General features: G+C 40.7%; 1 protein-coding gene across 3 annotated transcripts in view; it reads left to right on the top strand.

The window, feature by feature from the left end:
- SLC20A2 (solute carrier family 20 member 2) overlaps positions 1-18,012 on the top strand; it is a 97,598-nt gene that overhangs the window by 57,120 nt on the left and 22,466 nt on the right. For all 3 annotated transcript variants that reach the window (XM_019649248.1, XM_019649247.1, XM_019649246.1), the window contains exons 2-5: positions 1,196-1,748; positions 6,126-6,266; positions 7,646-7,731; positions 10,454-10,550. In XM_019649248.1, coding sequence (XP_019504793.1) covers positions 1,460-1,748; positions 6,126-6,266; positions 7,646-7,731; positions 10,454-10,550 — 613 coding nt within the window. In that variant the 5' untranslated portion in view covers positions 1,196-1,459. The remainder of the gene's footprint in view (positions 1-1,195; positions 1,749-6,125; positions 6,267-7,645; positions 7,732-10,453; positions 10,551-18,012) is intronic.

Here is an 18,012-nt window from a genome sequence, read left to right as displayed (position 1 = left end):
TGCAAAACTTTTCTCCGTTTGTTTAATAGCTTCTTCATTTATTCAACAAATGTATTAAAGCTTACCACATGCCAGATGCTGTTCTATATGCTGGAGATACAATGGTGAATCTAGCAAAGTCCCGGTATCTTAGTGAGAAAACAGACAAGAATGAGTGAATGGATGAATGAGGTGATAAGTAGAAAAAAAAAAAGTAAGGTGAGAAGGATGGATAATGGCATGGGCAAGAGGCTGCTCTTTAACAAGGTCAGGGAAGGCTCTCTGATGGTGACATTTGAGCAGGGACCTAAACAGAGAGAGGAGTGACCTGTGCAGCTGTCCGGGAGATTTTTCCTGGCAAGGTCAGCAGATACAAAGGCCCTGAGGTGAGTGCTTGGTGTTTGCAAGGAGAAGGAAGGAGCCAATGAGGGAAGGGGGTGAACAGGAGCTGAGGTCAGTGAGCTGGGGCGGGGCTGTGAGGAGATCTTGGAGGGTCTTACAGGCCATGGTGAGGCCTCTGGCTTTTCCTCTAAGTGAGATGGGAAGTAGTGGAATAGTGTCATGATCTGACTCGTGCTTTAATAGGGTGGCTTCATTCTCTAGCTTTCTGTCTTTTGCAAGGACCATCAGCTCCCACCTTTGTCACCCTCTGGATGAGTCACTTTGTACCAGAACCTGTGAACTTCCTTTCAGACACACATGATGTAGTCATAATGTAAAGTGCTTATTCCTTATGTGCAAATGTGCAGGTAGATAATTAGCCACACCCTGCGGTGTCACTGGATCCGATTTGGTAATCCCTGTTCCAAGAAATTTGGCATATTCCACATATTTGAAAAACTCTATAACTCTGATTGAATTTCTCATTTATCTTTTGTTCATTTGAGGCAATTTTTTCTTTCTGAAAATAATGACCGAATATATTTTTCAAATTGCATAAAAATGTATCTTATTAAGGCTTACTATCACTTTTGTAATTACAAAGCATGCGCCAATCTCTGGCATTCTAGAAACCAGCTTTTTTTTTGCAGGGGGGAGAGAGGGGGGTGGGGGGTAGCTAACCTAATTATAATCTTCATTGAGTTGCTTCGTGGTTAGATCTGTCACATGCCAATGTTAGATCCCATTAGTAGGCTTAAAACATTTATTTCTGAAAGAACAAACTGTTACAGGTTGCTTAGGGTAATTGATTTCTTTTGTTTTCTTTCTGTTACAGGAGGAGACATCACAGCTTTCCCAGATTGGGAGGAAAAATATGGAATGTGTTTTACCGCTGACTGAACACAACCAAATGAACTGTACTGACAGTAGTTTGAAAACCAGCAGTTAGCAGTTTGTTCAGGCTCTAACATTGTCCAGCACTTTCCAGAGCAAACTCACTGTTTACAGGAACTCTCGGCCTTACGACGTTTATAACCTCAAGCTTTGTTTATTTAAAATATTTCTGCAAAAGAAAAGTACCCAGAGCCCACTTTCCAAAATGGCCATGACTGAGTATTTGTGGATGGTCATTTTGGGTTTTATCATAGCTTTTATCCTGGCATTTTCTGTTGGTGCAAATGATGTTGCCAATTCATTTGGTACTGCTGTGGGCTCTGGCGTGGTAACCTTGAGGCAGGCGTGCATTTTGGCTTCAATTTTTGAAACCACGGGCTCAGTGTTATTGGGAGCCAAAGTAGGAGAGACCATTCGAAAAGGTATCATCGATGTGAACCTATACAACGAGACTGTAGAAACACTAATGGCTGGGGAAGTTAGTGCAATGGTTGGTAAGTAGCATTCTTTTTTATACTGATGGAAAATGTGTTTACAGACCTTCTTCCCTATAGTGCTTTTTTGTCATATTCATAAATGTAATTTTTGTTTTAACTTTGCAAAAACTGGTTTGATGTTTCATGTTTACTATATCTTATTTTTGCTTTCTGCATTTTAATTTGATTATGATTTTTTTAAGTGTTCAAATATCAAGCACTCATTTTCTCAAATTTTTAGCAAACCTTGGTTGTTAAAATAGATTTGGCTAAGTGAGTATTTTTCATAAGAAAAGTACTTATACAAAAGATATTTGTAGAATATCTTTGTCGTTTTAAAGTTGTTTGAAAGTTATTAAAGAAATAACATGTCTAAGTGAATGTGTTTGAAAAGTTGACTTATGAGATTTCCTTTAAGGTTTATTTCTATTTTTTCATAGATTCTTCATCAATTAGGATGCAGTGTTTTGAAAACTTTGATGCCAAAAAACAATACTTAGTTAACTTTTGTATTCTCAATTTAAGTTTTAGAGCAGTTATCAAATGAATCTTAATAGTTTATGTTTCAAGAAATTGTACTCTTCTACATTATTTGTAATCCTTTTGTTGGTCTCTGTTTTGATTTTTCTGATTCTACCTCTGGGAGCTACGTTTGGTATGTTTGTTTTGTTTTCTGGCCAAAAGAGCATTTGTATGTCACCTGTTTATAGTACAACATTTATTGGTAGTTTCAAGCTGTCTAGATGAAAGAGAAGTGTTGAAGGCAGTGAAGTATGTTAATAAGCAGATGGGTTGGACAGTGTGCTATCTCTACTGCCCAGAGTGCCCATAGACTTGAAGCACTGTGGGGACGCTCTCCTTACTGCTCTGCTACAGTTGAAGGAGCAGGCAGGAATGCCTGAAGTGCGGCTGACAGGACTCTTTCTCTGCTTGCCTCTAGGTAGAGATGACGTCACAGCAGACAGCTGACCTATATGGGTAATTTGGTTAGGGAGAAGAGGGTTAGAGAGATTCTCCCACCTTCTGCTCTCAACAGGACCTATCCTTTTGTAGGAAGAGTCCTGCGGCAGGAGGTAAGATGCTGGTGTGCCAAGAACACAGCTACATTCCACAGATCCCTAGCTATTTATCACACTGGCATTTCTTAAGCACTCAGAATGTGGAAATTATTTGTCAAATTTGAGATGGCCCATCATCTTGAATTACAGAAAATTAGTTTGAGAAGTTGTTGAGGCATTTGATCTGAAAGAGACCGATGTACTAAGGTGTTAAATACTACTAAGCATAATAGGCTGGTAATAAATGCTGAGGAGCGCCAAAGTCTAAACTTAACATTTTGTGTTTTAAAGAGATAAGGTTCACAATGGCTTTAACTCCAACAGCTATTGTAATGACTGAATTTTACTTCCCTTCACTGAACATATATTTTTCATAAGTCAGATAGAATTGAAATTTCCCTTAGAAAAATAACTTGCTTGTAAAATTCTCCCTTGTATAGCCATGATAGATGTCTAAGACATAATCACATCATGTTGAAATTATGATTTTTCCAGTCAAGATGATGAAGGCAATATATGTTGAAAGTAGAGGAAACATAAAGAAAAGCGCTGATGAAATTAAATCGGTGCTTATGAAAGAGATTTGCTAGTGAGGTTACCCCGAGGCCCTCAGTTCAACACAAAAGCCTTGTGAGCTGAGCTTCGTGTCACTGCTGACCTTCTGTGTGGACAGTATGACTTGTCCAGTTTTTCAGTTCTCCCACCACTGGCTTTTTGGCTCTTTACTGAAAGAATGAAGAATACTTACCTCAACTAGAATTTAGCTTAACTTAAACAGTCTGGGGTTTTGTTTGAATAACTTAATTTTGTTTGCTTTGGTTGTCGTCATCTTCCTGTTCTCTTTTTCCTTCTTCTTCTCCTTTTCTCCTTCTGTGTGTGTGTGTGTAGATGAACCTCAAAGCCTATTTTGTTGGAAATTTGTATGGGTTACCTAGATTTTCAAAACTGGATTCCTTGCTAATGAGAAGCTGTGTAAACTTACGATGGTGGGATAATTATTATTGGCCAAAACCAAAGCCGATTCTGTTCAGATGCCTGAATTCGCCCAATCTTCCTCTTCTAAATTCTACATCCATTTTTTCTCTCCCTCTCTCCCCCTGTCCTTTTATTCTATTCTATTTTATTTTTTTCCTCTTTTTTCTTTAGACACTTTTTCCCAAGCCCATGGGTCTCTGTGCTTTCTGATAGAGTTGTGGCAGCATTAAGTTGATTGGGTAAAAGAAAGAAATTAAGTTGCCAGCTAAACTTCCCGAACAAGTTATCTTTTGGGACTCTAGCTCAGCCTGAAAACAATAATCAGTCCACTTAGTATAAAACCACCAATGGTTCCAAAACTATTGAGAATTCAAAACTCGCTGTCTTCTCATGGAAATACCCACAACAGCATGAAGAAGCCATCTCTTTGAACCACACTGAGAAGTGCACAGTCCCCTTAAAGCTCCCTCTCTACCTGTACCTGCTGAGCCTTCTCCCCTCCCTGCACTCACTCACACCTGCCTGCCTGCATCTGAGAACCATGAGCCTTTGCTCTGCCGTTCTTGCATCTTCCCAGGAACCAATCGCCTCAGAGACGCCAGTCTTTCCCTGCACTTTCCCTAGCTTTTGTCTTATACCCTTATCCTGTACTTAATCCCTTTCCTCTTTGTAGGCCATCATTATCTTAGGTTAAAATACCTTTCTTTTTCCCACTGTTTTCCTTAACCTTAGTGTAATCCCATTTGCCTTCAGAAATCCCTAAGGTTAAGGCAGCCTCTCACCCACTCTAACTTTGCTAGGTCCCCTGCACATACCTGCTCCCTTCTCCCCCTCCTTTCAGCTGCTTCATCACTCCTCCCGTTTCCTTCTTTCCTCTCTCAGACAGCCCCCATCCTCCCTACCTTTCCTTACAAACCCTCCTACTCCAGGATGTATGTCATAAAGTCAGCCAGAGAAAGAATAGCAGCTTTCAGGAAAGAAAAATCTCATGGTCTGAATGCATGTGGGTGAGTTTATACCATTCTCTTAACATTACGAGATTATTTTCATTTTTGAAAGAATATAAATCATAAGATTTGTTTTTTAGTTAATGGTTCTATGCCATGAAACATGCTCCAAACTCTGGCTTTATTTTTAAAACAGCTGTATAGCCCCAGAGGAGCCCAGGGCTTAAATGTGGAAAGCTTAAGGAATTGTCCACTGGGAAGCCTGGGTGCTGCCATGGAGCTGTCCCTGGCTTGGCAGCACAGGGTTGGCCCCTTCTCCTTCCAACACATGCTTCAGAGAGACACAGGTCACAGCCCACTGCGGCTCGAAGGTCAGCATGCCCAGCACTCAGGGAGCAGCTGTCAGCATTGCTTCACTGACTGGGACCTGTACAACCTGTAATGATCCCCGGTAACTCAGATATTTTTGAAGAAAATGCCAAGGGTCTGTTTAAAAGTGCTGCTGCTGCCAAGCAACCAGATTTCCAGAATTAACATTTGGGATTAATAGCGGGCCCTGCTTATCAGCCAAACCCTTTGTTCCCTTACAGCTCTCTATATATGAACTTTTCAACAACTGTGTCTGAAAGTGATCTCTCCCAGCTGATGCTTTTAATACTCACTGCAAAATTTGATCTGCTTATGAAAATATCTGACGTGAACTATAGCCTAGAAAAACATTAAGCCTGGAAAAGAGTGGTGAAATCGAGGTAAAAGGACACGCAGCCAAAACTGAGGGATCCTTTGAACTCCTAAAAATTAGAAGACTTAAGGGAGTATGCAAAGAAAAGGTCCACTATGCTAGGGAGAGGCTGAGAGCAGACGCCCATCTTTGGGTGAAATAGTCATAGATCCTTCTCATGGGCGAAGCAAAAACCAAAAAGCTCCATGGTGGTGTACTCTCCCTTGGACACACTAATGCAGCGTGGCCGATGTCCAGCCCTCCCATTATGTGACAAGGCATGACTGCAACGAAACCTTTTCCAATATGCAGCCTCGGTTGTTGGTCTGCGTTCATTCGAGTCTGTAATCTCTTGCTTGTTCTTGGCCACACTTCGCATCAGAACAAGTTCATCACCGCGCCCTTGCCTAAATGTGACAAAGGCAGTTAATAACTGGCATCAAGAGACTTTCCTTTAAAGACTTTTCTTTAAATAAATCATCATTATCTCTTCACTCTTGAAGACTGTTTCTTTGAAGTGAATCGAGTGACCTTTTTGTCGGGACATTAGCACTTTGTAAAGAAACAACTCACAGAAAATGAACTCCAGAGAGTGTTGTTATGGAGAACAGTAGTTTGGATTTCTTCCTTTTGTGGCTGTTTTGAGACACTGTACTCTATATCTAACTTTTTTTTTTACTCTCTCAACCTATAGGTTCAGCTGTTTGGCAGCTGATCGCATCCTTCCTGAGGCTTCCAATCTCAGGAACTCATTGCATTGTTGGTTCTACTATAGGATTCTCACTTGTTGCAATTGGTACAAAAGGTGTGCAGTGGATGGAGCTTGTCAAGATTGGTAATTGCCATTTTCTTTTACCTATAAGAAGGAAAGTTTGCATTCTCTAGAGTAAGTTTTATTAAAAGTTACCATTATAATATATCCTTTCCTTCAAGTGTTAAGGTTTAGAAGACCTATATGGGTAAAACATTTTCCCTTAAAAATTTTCCATTAACAGAGATTGTGAACTGTTATGTGTTAGAGAATTTTTTTTTTTTTACCTCTAAGCACTCTTTTCAAATGTTGCATTGTCACCTAGTTTTGAAAATATTTATCTGTTGTTTCTAGGTAGTGAAGAAATTTATCTGATTGAAATCAGTTTGTAGTCAGAGAAAACGTAGGCCCTCGTGAGAAAAATACCTTTACTGTCCAGGAGTCAGAGTTCATGGTCACAGGGAAGCCGTGCAGTGAGCCTAATGTTATTTACCTCGCTGCATTCAAGAGATCACCCAGCCTGCCCCTCACAGAGGAGGCACTCAAGTGTTCTTTCTGGGCTGTAGGCTGCCTGGCAGGAACTGTCCTAAGAGGCCTGACAACCTGCTTCCTTGCTCTGGCTTATAGTAAGTGAGAAATCCATCCTGCCTCATAAATACCAACCCGCTCACTGTAAAAAATAATCTTTTCCCATTTCTCTCCTCTGTGTCACTCATCCTTTTAAAAATCCCAGTGGCCTCAGGAGCTCTAGGTCGAACGGACCCCTGACCTGCCAAGCAGGGAGGGACACACAGATGGCCAGGAGAATCACCTTAGATCCTAAGCTTCTAGAATAGTGGTTCTCAACTCTGGCTGTACTTTAAAAGTACCTGGGGTAGCAATTTAAAAATATCAATGCCCAGACCCCATTCCAAACCTTTTAAATCAGAATTCTGGGGGGTGGAGCCAGAGTGTAACTAGTTTTTGAAAATTGCCCAGATATTTCCAATGTGTAGCCAGAGTTGAGAACTGCTAGCCTAGAGGTTAAACATGCCCAGGTGGCAGTACCAGGCTGGATGTGGGAAATGAAATGGAAGGTGGCCCACCTTTTAAATGGCCCTTACTGTTGGAGCAAGGGCCGGGTCTCCATATGGATTGATACGAAGAGCAGGCAGAAGCGGCTCAGTGGGAATTAGATCTGTCTCTGAGGCTAGAGTTCAGGATCTCTTACTAACTGTGTGCTGGGAGAGCGCTCAGTTCTGTGGGATTGTGTGTGTGTCTGGGGAGAGCTGTACATGTGTGAAAGGTCAGCTCTGCCAGGGCAGAGGCTTTATTAATTAGCCTCTGAGTTACGGTTTGAATAGTTCCAGAACTATTTATTAATGTATGTACTGTATGTTGGTTATCACTGTATGATATAAATATAATATATATTGAATTATGTAGGATTTTAACATTCATTAGACTTTTTTTTAATTATTCAGTTGCTTCTTGGTTTATATCTCCACTGTTGTCTGGTTTCATGTCTGGCGTGCTGTTTGTACTGATCAGAATTTTCATCTTAAAAAAGGTAAGTGAGGCTGGGTTTTTTGTTGTTTTTTTTAATTAAGTTTTAGAACGAATTTTGGTTCTGTTCAATAGAAATTAATCATGAGGGGTCAGAGGAAAAATTGTGTTTTTACATTTTTAAGGCATATTACCCTGAAGTTAGAATCAGACTTGATTGTGAAGCAAGAGTAAAGATCCAAGGTGGGGCACCCAGGGGCTCCCCCAGAGCCCAGCATTGTAAACGCTGTTTCTTGCCCTATGACTGAGCTCTTAGCACTCCCAGGCGTTCATTGTGCTTTGACCTCGGAAAGGAAAGATAATTACTTCCTGATCGTTAAACAAAACAGCATGAGATAGTGTTAAGATTTTTAAATAGACTATTACTAAAAACAGCTGGAGAATTTCTTTACCCAGATGTAAGGTGTTTTCTAGTTTTTAATGGAGAAAGCAAGCTTGAGGCACTGCCTTTTTCCTGTCCTTAAAAGGATGCAAAGAAGGACATCTACCAATTGGGGGTGTAGTTTATCAAAAATAAAATGAGATTAAAATTAAAACTTACTGAGATCAGTATCCTAGAAAAAAACTCGATTGTATTCTTTTATTTGACTGTCAAGGGGTTGTTGCAATATTTTATAAGCCACAAAGCAGGCGTGGGTCATGTGTGAGAGCACACCGAGAAAATACCTTTCTTCAGCGGTATCCTTACTTAGAGATGCAGCTGTGTTTTCTTATCCTTGCCGAGTGGTCCATGGAAGTACTCATCCTCCTGGATAAGTACAAACTGCCCATCCCTTTTCCTGGGCTCCCGCCTCACTAATATTTGTTTACGTCTTTTAAGATGCCACCCCCTCTTGCCTGCTGGCCTTCACCCTTTTGTTTCCTCTGTCTGGAACCCATCCTTGCCTGGCAAACTCCCGCTCCTACTCATCCTCCAGGTGTCACTTCTGAGGAAGCCTTTCCTCTCCCACCCCAAGTTCTGATTGGTTCCTCTCTGATACCCGCAGCACTCTGTACCTTCTCATAATTGCACTCGCATGTTGTTATGTGGAGTTTTATTTCTTGCTTCGTGGTCCATGTGCTGTTTTCCTATAAGACCTGTGAGAGTAGAAACCATAACTTTCTTAACTCACTTTTCTGTTCCAGCGCCTAGCACCGTGCTTAGCACTTCAAAGACACTGGTTGAATATTTGTTAAGGGGGAATGATAGATGCTTGGGTAGGTAACAGTGGGTGGGTGGATGGATGGATGAATGGGAGGGAGGGAGGGGAAAAGGGGAGAGAGGGAAGAAAGGAGACAGGTCTCAATGAGACAGTTGTCATCTGAGTTTAGGTTATTTGAGAAAACAGAAGGTGATGTAATTAAAAACATAAACTCAGGGCTTATACACCTTCAGAAGTTATTGGTTGGGAGTCCTTTAGCAACTGTTGTCCCCAAGGAAACAACATTTTGGAAACCAGAGGCAGTAGGCATTTGAGCATCGCCACATTTTGTTTTCAGTTCAGCCAGGGTTCTTTCCACGTGGTACATGACACATTAGAAGACTGCTGTGCCCCTCATCCCAGCTTCTGCCCCTCAGTTGTTCATATTTGCTGCTCTTAACCTCCCCTGCCTGACCTGGTATGACTCTCATGCAGTTGAATCACTTCCTCCCTCTGCTCTTACTGGTCCTTACACCTCACAACCATGCAACTCAAGCCTCTTGACAAGCGCTGATGGTTACTTGAGACATTCCACAGTAGGTTCTGGAGGAGTTGGACTGTTCTGCAAACACACTTGATTTCCCTACATCTTTGCATTTCACAGTAGGAACCTTTGAGATAGTCCCTATTTATCCTTACTGCTGTGGTTCACATCAACGTTTAGGTCTAACTTTCCTTTTATCATGGGAAGGTAGCAGATTCAGATAAATGTACCAGTGTCTTACATAGTTATTAGAAATCTGTCCTTCTTTGAATTATTTAAATAACATCTGTGTGCCAGTGCTGTATTGAGGAGTTCCCAGTCCATATTTTTGTTTCAAAGTCCTCTTTAGATCTGCTTAAAACTCTTAAAATTTCAAATATTCCCTCAGATGTTATTTAGCCTAACACATGTGCAGTGCCTTTCTTGTTGAAGTAGTAGATTTAGGGAGTGATGTACCAGAACCCTGAAGTTGTGGATAAATGTTTTATTAGATAAAGAACTCACAGTTCTTTGTAACTTTTAATGGTTGAAGCTTCAATACTATACCTCACGAGACGATGTTGAAAATCATAGCACATGGTAATGTATTTGCTTTATGTAATTTTAGTAGAGCTAAAATGTAGTGTGTAGTAGAGTGATTTAAAATCTAGTAGTAATGCAGTGGCTTTCCTTAGGGCTTCCTCAGAGCGTCGAGTCTCAAAATATTTGTTGAAAGTAGATTTTTAGGGCCAAACCTAAACTTAGCTAGGGCAGTGAGTGCCCCAGGTTTTGAAGTAGATGGCCGGCCCCAGGAACTGGCCTAACCTAACAGTTCTTCTCTGTTTCTAAATCTGACGTCAGCTCATGTGATTCTAGGGCTTTGACATATCTGCTGGGCACAATAATGGGCTTTTTGAAATAGCACTAGTGTAGGAGAGACAGCCCAAGCTGATGCTGTTTCTGTAAATGTGAAGTAGATCACACAGCAGTGACATGGCCGGCTGTTTTGGCCATGCTGGTGTTTATACTGGGTTCAGATGCTTCTTGACTCCTGACCTTCTCCTTTATGTCATACCATGCAGGAGGACCCTGTTCCCAATGGCCTCCGGGCACTTCCAGTGTTCTATGCTGCTACAATAGCAATAAACGTATTTTCCATCATGTATACGGGAGCACCAGGTAAGAATTCCTTGGAAAAGTACTTCCAGCAGGCAAGGTATATCACAGTCTAACGGTTTGGTTTATTTGGTGTTGGTACTGTCATAGGCTGACAGTGAAAGGCATTACTCTTGGTCATTAAGGAAGTAGTGAAAAGAGTAGTAAATGCATTTGCTTGTTTTAAATACTCGAAAGATATAGAAGTATAAAGGCAACAGACTTCCAGGTTGAAGAAAAGAAAATCGAAATTCCCATTCTGCGGTTTACCTAGCTATGTTGCCTAAGTAGCTTCCTCATGTTCTCTGAGTCTCAGAACACGCCTAACTCCTCAGGCCTCCCTGAGCTGGGGAGGGGGACGGAGCACATGTGAGCAGTACAGCCCACACATCGGTGACACGAGAGGGGACGCTCTGAACGTGGTCAATGTCACAAATATAGAACTTCTAAGAAATTGTCAGACCAATGAATCCAGTGACTAGAAACTATGGGGGTTTTTTTTGTTTTTTTTTAGATATTGAAACCAATGGTGATTTTCTTTTCAGAGGTATTTCTTTTCTTCCCATCCTGATGGCTTTTGTTCTTTCTTTTACAAGAGTTTGGAGTTTGGGCAGGGGCGGGGATAAAAGTTTTGTTGTTTTTTTGTTTTTTTTTTCAGTGGGTAAAGAAAAACTTTCGTACAGTATTCTTATTTGCACACATTTCAGTGTTGATGATCAACTGGCAACATTCTAATTCAGTATTTCTGTACATGTTTTGGTTGAGAGAAATCCTTCTGTTTCTCTTTGTGTGATGAACCTCCTGCAGCCAGACCCTGAATACACCCATTATTGTGGGGCTATCAGGAGTCAGCAGATACGTTAGTTTGTGTTGTTTTTCTTCTTGTTAATGTTCTTTATGGATTAAGATTCAGTTATTGCCCATATCTGACAAAAATCTCCCTCTCTGATCAAAAGATAAAATTCTCTAAATGGCAAGTCATATTATAATTGAAAAGTGTCCTCTTCCAAAATGAGGGACAGTCCTTATGAATTTCTCAAACTAGGTTTTCTTAAGGCAGTTTTTCTCAGATTTTAATTGCCATATATAATTATGTTTGTATATTTCAGTACTAAAAATTAAAAAAAATTATTTCTGAGTGATTCTTAGCATTATAGAGCCTTCGACTTTGGCACCTGCAGCATTCACAATGTCGATCTTAAAGGTTTGAATGCTCTTGACCAGGACTTCCAGGCCTTGGGTGGCAGCCCAGCTGTGAAGCACCACAGCTGTTTTAAGTTAACAAAAAGCCCAAAGCTGAAGGTCATGGCGATGAGAGACATGACACCCTAGCCTCAGATAACAGCAGCCTGATGGCCCTTCAGGTTTTGTAATCCATGGATTATGAAGTATGTTTGTCACAGATAGTTTTCATTGTCTATAAAAAAAAATCAGAGGCAGGGAAAAAACCATTACACGCCACCCAGTTAAGCCCACCACCAAGCCTGTGCATCTCCCAAAGCTTCTTTGTCCACCGTCTTCTTGCTCGGGAGTCCTTGTTCTTACTTTTGTTTAGGCTCTTGGAGGTCCAGTTAACTGAACCAAAAGCTAAGCAACCATCCGGAGCCAGACACCTCTGGCTTAGTGATTAAGGAAACCGAGTCAGTGAATGCCAGGAATGCCTTTGTAGGGCCAAGTCCTGGAAATGGGAATCGGTATAAATAAGGATGATATATGTTTTGTTTCTGCATTTTATTTTTTTCTACTCTCTATTCTTCTTGCTCCCTGGTTCTTCTTCTAACTGTCAGAAGTCAACTGTGTGGTTTTTTGTTTTTTAATTAAAATTTGACGTTTTCTATACTTGGCCTATTTTTTTCCATCTTTTTTTCCTTTTCCTCATGTTTTGCTGCAATTTTACTGCAAATTTGCTAAAAGAGTCTTACTGGGAGAGGAAATTATTCTAGAGAAAATTAAACTATATAATGGATGAGACCCTAAAGATAATATAAATGCTTCATAGAGAGGTTGTGAGAAATAAATAATATAAATGCTACCTTTTATTGAGCTGAGTTTTACATGAATTAAGGCTTTTAAGTCATTCAGACGTCTCTAGGAAATTGGTAATATTGCTTTGCTGACAAATGAGAAACTGAGGCATGGCAATACTGAGTTCCCAAGGCCATATAACTAGTAAGGTGCAGAACCAAAATTTGAAGCAGACAATGTAGTCCCAAGCCACCTAGTGTATAGTACTTGCTATCTAAAGTCACCGTTAATGACAGTCAAAATACATCAGCCTTAATACATTCCTTTCTCATCACTCTCTTTAAAAATGGCTTCCAATATATTTGGAAACCTGGATATATGTTTTTTTGTATATATTTAATATACAGGTAGTATGAAGAAGGTGACTACCTCTTTGATTAGGAACATTAAAAACTTCTATATAAGAATCTTGAAGATCATTACTCAGGTGAAAGCACAAACAATATTCCCAGTGCTAAGAGTTAATGTTTAAGTGCTTTGGTTGGGTGACTGTACTGTCCAAAGCATCACATTTCCTCACCTCCCTGTACCTCTCTGTTCATCATCATAAAGTAAGGACAGTAGTGAGATCTCTGCGAGATAATACCGGCAGGGAGCTTAGCACAGTGCCTGACACATAATAACTCTTAGCACATGTTAAGGGGTATTTTATTACCATCAGTCATAAATAGCCTCATCTTTTTGGCCTTAAGTTGCCAACATATCCTGAGTCATTCTATCTTTCTATTTTTTCCACACATACTGGTGTGGAAAATTTCTTACTTGAAATTTTCTGGGGGAGCTTGCCTAGAGGGAAAGGAAGGAGAAGAAGGACATGACTCTGAAGGACCCACCGTTTTGTTCCTCCACTAAATCAGAAAAGAACTTTGCTAATAAACATTCATGTCAAATGTTTCCAGAATTTCTAGTAGGTGAGTTCAAATCTTTTTTTATTTAAACACTGAAGGTTAAGGTTTGCCCTTCAAACTAAATTTTAATTACATGATGTTTCCTCATGTAGGGCCTCTCTGCCTGTCCAGATGTATCATAAATAGCCACGGTGTCATATTTGGTGGTAAGGCTGAGCTGAGAAGTGTCACTTCAACAGTGACTTGGTCAGTCTGCTCCTTTTAGGATGTGTCTTTCTTTCTGCCAGCCTGGGGTTTATTCTTCCTTGTGTCCCTTTCTTTCTTAGAACGTTTCCATTCAACACATAAGGGCCTCGGGGATAAAAGGAAACAAAATTCTCTAAAAAAAAAAAAAAAAAAAAAAAATGACACCATTAATCTTACCCAGTTTCAACTTTAAGAGATGTTGATAAATAGCATTTTTATGCCTGGAGATGAATTTAGTGGGGTCCACTGGATGTTGAGTTATAGTATTTTGTTTCGATTTCCTCTGTTCCTCCTTTCTGAATTATTTTGAAGTTGTTTATATCTTTGGCTTAGTTTGATTTGTTTTACTTTGCATTTAACATGACTTTTCTCAAAAAAAAGTCACTCTTACACTTCAAAGACTAAGGTAGCACTTTAAAAAGTTGTCTTTGCATTTTTTGGTCCTTTAAAAAATAATTTGCAAGAAGCAAAAATAACTTTAGGAAATAAAGTGCTCACTTGGGTTGGATATAAGCCTGAAGTTTATTTTTAATGAGAAAGTCTTCAGTTGTGTGGGGCCTGGTTTTTGTTCAGCGTTTAAAGAATGAAAGCTGAAATTTATCACATGCCTCTTTGAGTAGTCAAAGCAGATCACCTAATTGAACCTAAGTATATATAAGTGTATAACTTCTAAGTCAACGTGTGGTCTCTAGACCAGCAGCATGAGCTTCTCATGGTATCATATCAAAATTCTCAGGCCCAACCCTAGACCCACTGAGTAAGAAATCCTGCAGCCTGACAACCTGTGATTTACCAGGGAGCCCTCTGGTGATCCTGATACATGGTACAGTTGGAGAACCACTGCTCTAGTCACCTCTTCATCATACCTTTACCACAAACACTGTTACCTTATCACAGTTCTTATGTAAGGGGTGCTCTTCAAAAGTCTTACTAGCAACCTTTACTCTCTTTTTTACCAGCAAATGAGTTCTCAACCTGAACCAGGCCTGGTTTCTGGCTGCTTCAGAGCAATCTGCATCTGAGACCCAGGTGCCACTGCCTCTCCTTCTCCTCCCTCCTCCTCCTCCTCCTCTTTCATCTCCTCTTCCTCATTCAATTGCAGCTCTTCTGATCTAGTCCCAAGAAAATTAGACCATCAGTCACTCCTCAGGCCTCTGTTGGCTTTGTAGGAAGGAGCCTGGTGCCCATGTATGTATTCCATGTCACCATTTTAAAGTTCCAAGCTGCAGAGAAACCAGACATGATGACTGCAGTGACTGTCGGCCCTGGGTCAGGAAGCCCTGGGTGAGAAGAGTCTCTAGTTATCACCAAGGGCTTCATTCAAAACAGTGATTTAAATTCACTTCCTTTTCAGAATTATTATAAATGAACCCTGGTTTGAGAAAGTTGGTACCATCTGCAAAAAAAATCCCAATTATGGGACAATTTAGGAAATAGTATTTTTCAATTTTAAAAGAATGCTTCCTTTTCTTGAAGAAGTTGCTCTAGGATTCCTCTTATGCCTTTTATTCTCCCTCTAATGCTTTGAACATATTAATCTAAAACAAACAAAATAAAAACTGGTAACTCAGTTTATCAGATAAGGGAGGATCAGTAAAAAGTGACTCTGCAAGCGAGGTAAATGTGCGTAGAAGGATGTCCACAATAAACCGTTATGTGAGAAATGAAAGCACAGAGCAGTACCTCCAGTAAGATTCTACATCTGTTAAGTTATAAAAATAAAAAAAAAAAAGGAAGGAGAAGGAAGAGGGAAAAAGAAATTATGGCAAACAGTCTAGACTGTGTGTTGGTTTGTATTTAGAAAACGCCTGGAAAGATACACACCAAACAGTTACCAGCATTTCTCTGGGACGTGAGTTCGAGAGGGGAGGGTGATTAGGAATTTATTTGTACATCATAACAATTTTGTACTGCTTATATTTTTATGTTATTTATATAAAAATATATTATTTATAAAATTACACCAAAGAGAGAGAGAGCGAAGAAGGATGGTTGTAGGGAGAAGGGGCTGACGAGTAGGTGTACAAGAGAGCTAATATGGAGTGAAGACTTACTGGTTGTATAGAAATTTTATTTATTTTATAGTTTCTAATAATTGTATATGCAAAACAAGAGGTGTAACCAAATGAGGGCTCTGGAAGATGGTGTTTCTAAAAAGTTCTATTTGCTTCTTCCCTGAGTCACTCGAGCCTTCTGATCTGTGGGGGATTTGGAATAGAATTGTAAAGATGCTTGAGGTTAGAGCTAAATCACTATTCATCATATCTCTGCTGGTCAGAACACAGAGGAGCTGGAGATGAAAGGCCGTTGAGTGGCTGGAGCCGAGGACGGGGGCTGAGCGCGCCCCGCGTTGGTTCCTGGCAGCCACTCTTGGCCGAGGGAACTGGAGCAGTTCAAGCTGTGTCCTACTTTGCCTGTCCACAGAAAGAAGTGCACGCGGTGCTTTACGGCCCTCTTAAGGTGTAATTCTTGGAAAACATTTTGAGGTCCTCACAGGAGGACCAGTCAATACAAAGTATTTTTGTCAAGAATGTTGTTATATATAAGTCAACCTCAAATTTTTCAGAAGAAAAATAGTTTTCCTTTGGATGTGCATTGATTCAAGCACTTTTCTTGGCTGAATTTTTGTATTTATTTTTTTAATCCGTGAAACTTGGTTTTATATATGTAGTACAATTTAGAGTTATTTATAACATAACTGTTGGTTTGCATTTCTCACATGCGGGCTTTAGGAGTAAATTCCTGTGTTCTTTAGGTGCTCTGTTACATTACTAACTTGCTGGGATAATTGGGTACCATCCAAATTCTGCCCCATTCTGTTCCTCCCTCCTGTTTTACTCACTGTCAACGGCTTTCCCCTATTTTCCTGCGTTCCTTCACTCGTTTCCTCCTTAGTACTTACTCTGTCTCCTCCTCACGCCCCTTCCGTCCTCAGCGATGTGTGCGTCCCTTGCTCTTACCTTGTGAATGGGAGGGTGACTTCACAGCTTTCTGGCCATGTCCCAGGCTAGACCAATGGCAAAGGCGGTTCTGATAGTAAGGGTTCAAGGAGCAGGTGACATTGTGTCTCACTGTCTAAGCAAAGGGCCAAAGGTTTTGTAACTAAACTCAGTTTCTCCCTTTTGGATGTTGGTCCCGACCCATCTGGAATCCCACTTGACCCCAGCGGAGAGCAGGGCGATGGGCTGGGAGGGAGCCCAGAAAGCAGCCCTTCTCTGCTTTTGTTGTGGGTTCTGCTCGGCAGAAATGGAAAAAAGAGGGCCTGAGAGCAGAAGGGTTCACTCACTTATATATCTCCCTGGTGGTTTCTCTTTCCCCACAGCATCCAGGGTTTGCCTCTCTTAGATCAGGTTAACACAATGAAGCCAAAAGTAGCAGTTAACAATTTTACCATCAACTAAACCAGGAGCCACAAAGGAAACAGGAAACCTCTTCAAAAACCAAATGTTTTTAAGCTGTAAGAGGGATTTGGGTTGATGTTAGTTGGTCAGTTTGATGTTGGGAATTAACAGTTACCACTCAGTTTGGCAAGATGCCGCTTTGGAGTGATTCTTTATCACATGTGTTAAGACACTAACATGAAGATCGAAAGCAGAAGCCAGGAAGCCATGGCCCACAGGCATGGCCCCATGAGGTCAGGCCCCATGGTTTTAAAAGCAGCTCCAAGCTTCGGATTCTAGGGCTGAGCCTGGGGCAGAGCCGAGGCCGGAGCTTGCAGTCAGCTAACCCGCCGCAGCCCCACGCAAGTCCACAGCTTCCTGATGTACCCGGGAGCTTGGAAGTGGAAGAGATTGGCCCTTAAGTGTCTATACTCCCACCGGTGAGCCCTTAGCTATAATTAAGTTAGGTGATTCTGGTTTTTTGGCTTTCATATTTATATATGCTAATTCTGACCCCATTTATAATTAACTACCTATTCTACCTTTTACAATTGCCAAAATGTTTAACAGTACTTTAATTGAGTAACTCTGAGTTGGTTTGTATAAAATGGTTAGCAGTCTATTAAGCCTGCATGATTAAAGAGCTGTTTAATCAAAGGGCAGAGTTTTAAATAATTCACTCTTAACACTTTTTAAAAACTGAACAATTTACCAAAGTGACATGCTTATTATATATTTTAAAAGTTAACAGTACAAGGGCCGGCCGAGTGGCTCAGTTGGTTAAGAGCTCGCTCAAGAGTTTGAGCTCTGAGCAACAGCGGTTCGAGTCCAGCCCAAGCTGAGTAGCCGCTGAGCTGCCAACAGGTAGCAGGATGGCTCAGCTAAAAAAAAAAAAAAAAAAGTTAACAGTACAAAAGTATATATGTAGTAAGAAGTTGAAAGCCCCCTCTAGTTTCCCATCTCTCCGCAGGAATAGCCATTGTATCT

This window comes from Hipposideros armiger, unplaced genomic scaffold (assembly GCF_001890085.2).
Source record: "Hipposideros armiger isolate ML-2016 unplaced genomic scaffold, ASM189008v1 scaffold_131, whole genome shotgun sequence".
Lineage (NCBI taxonomy): Eukaryota > Metazoa > Chordata > Mammalia > Chiroptera > Hipposideridae > Hipposideros > Hipposideros armiger.
The sequence above is the reverse complement of the archived record's forward strand: the minus strand, read 5'-3'. Positions and strand labels throughout refer to the sequence as shown.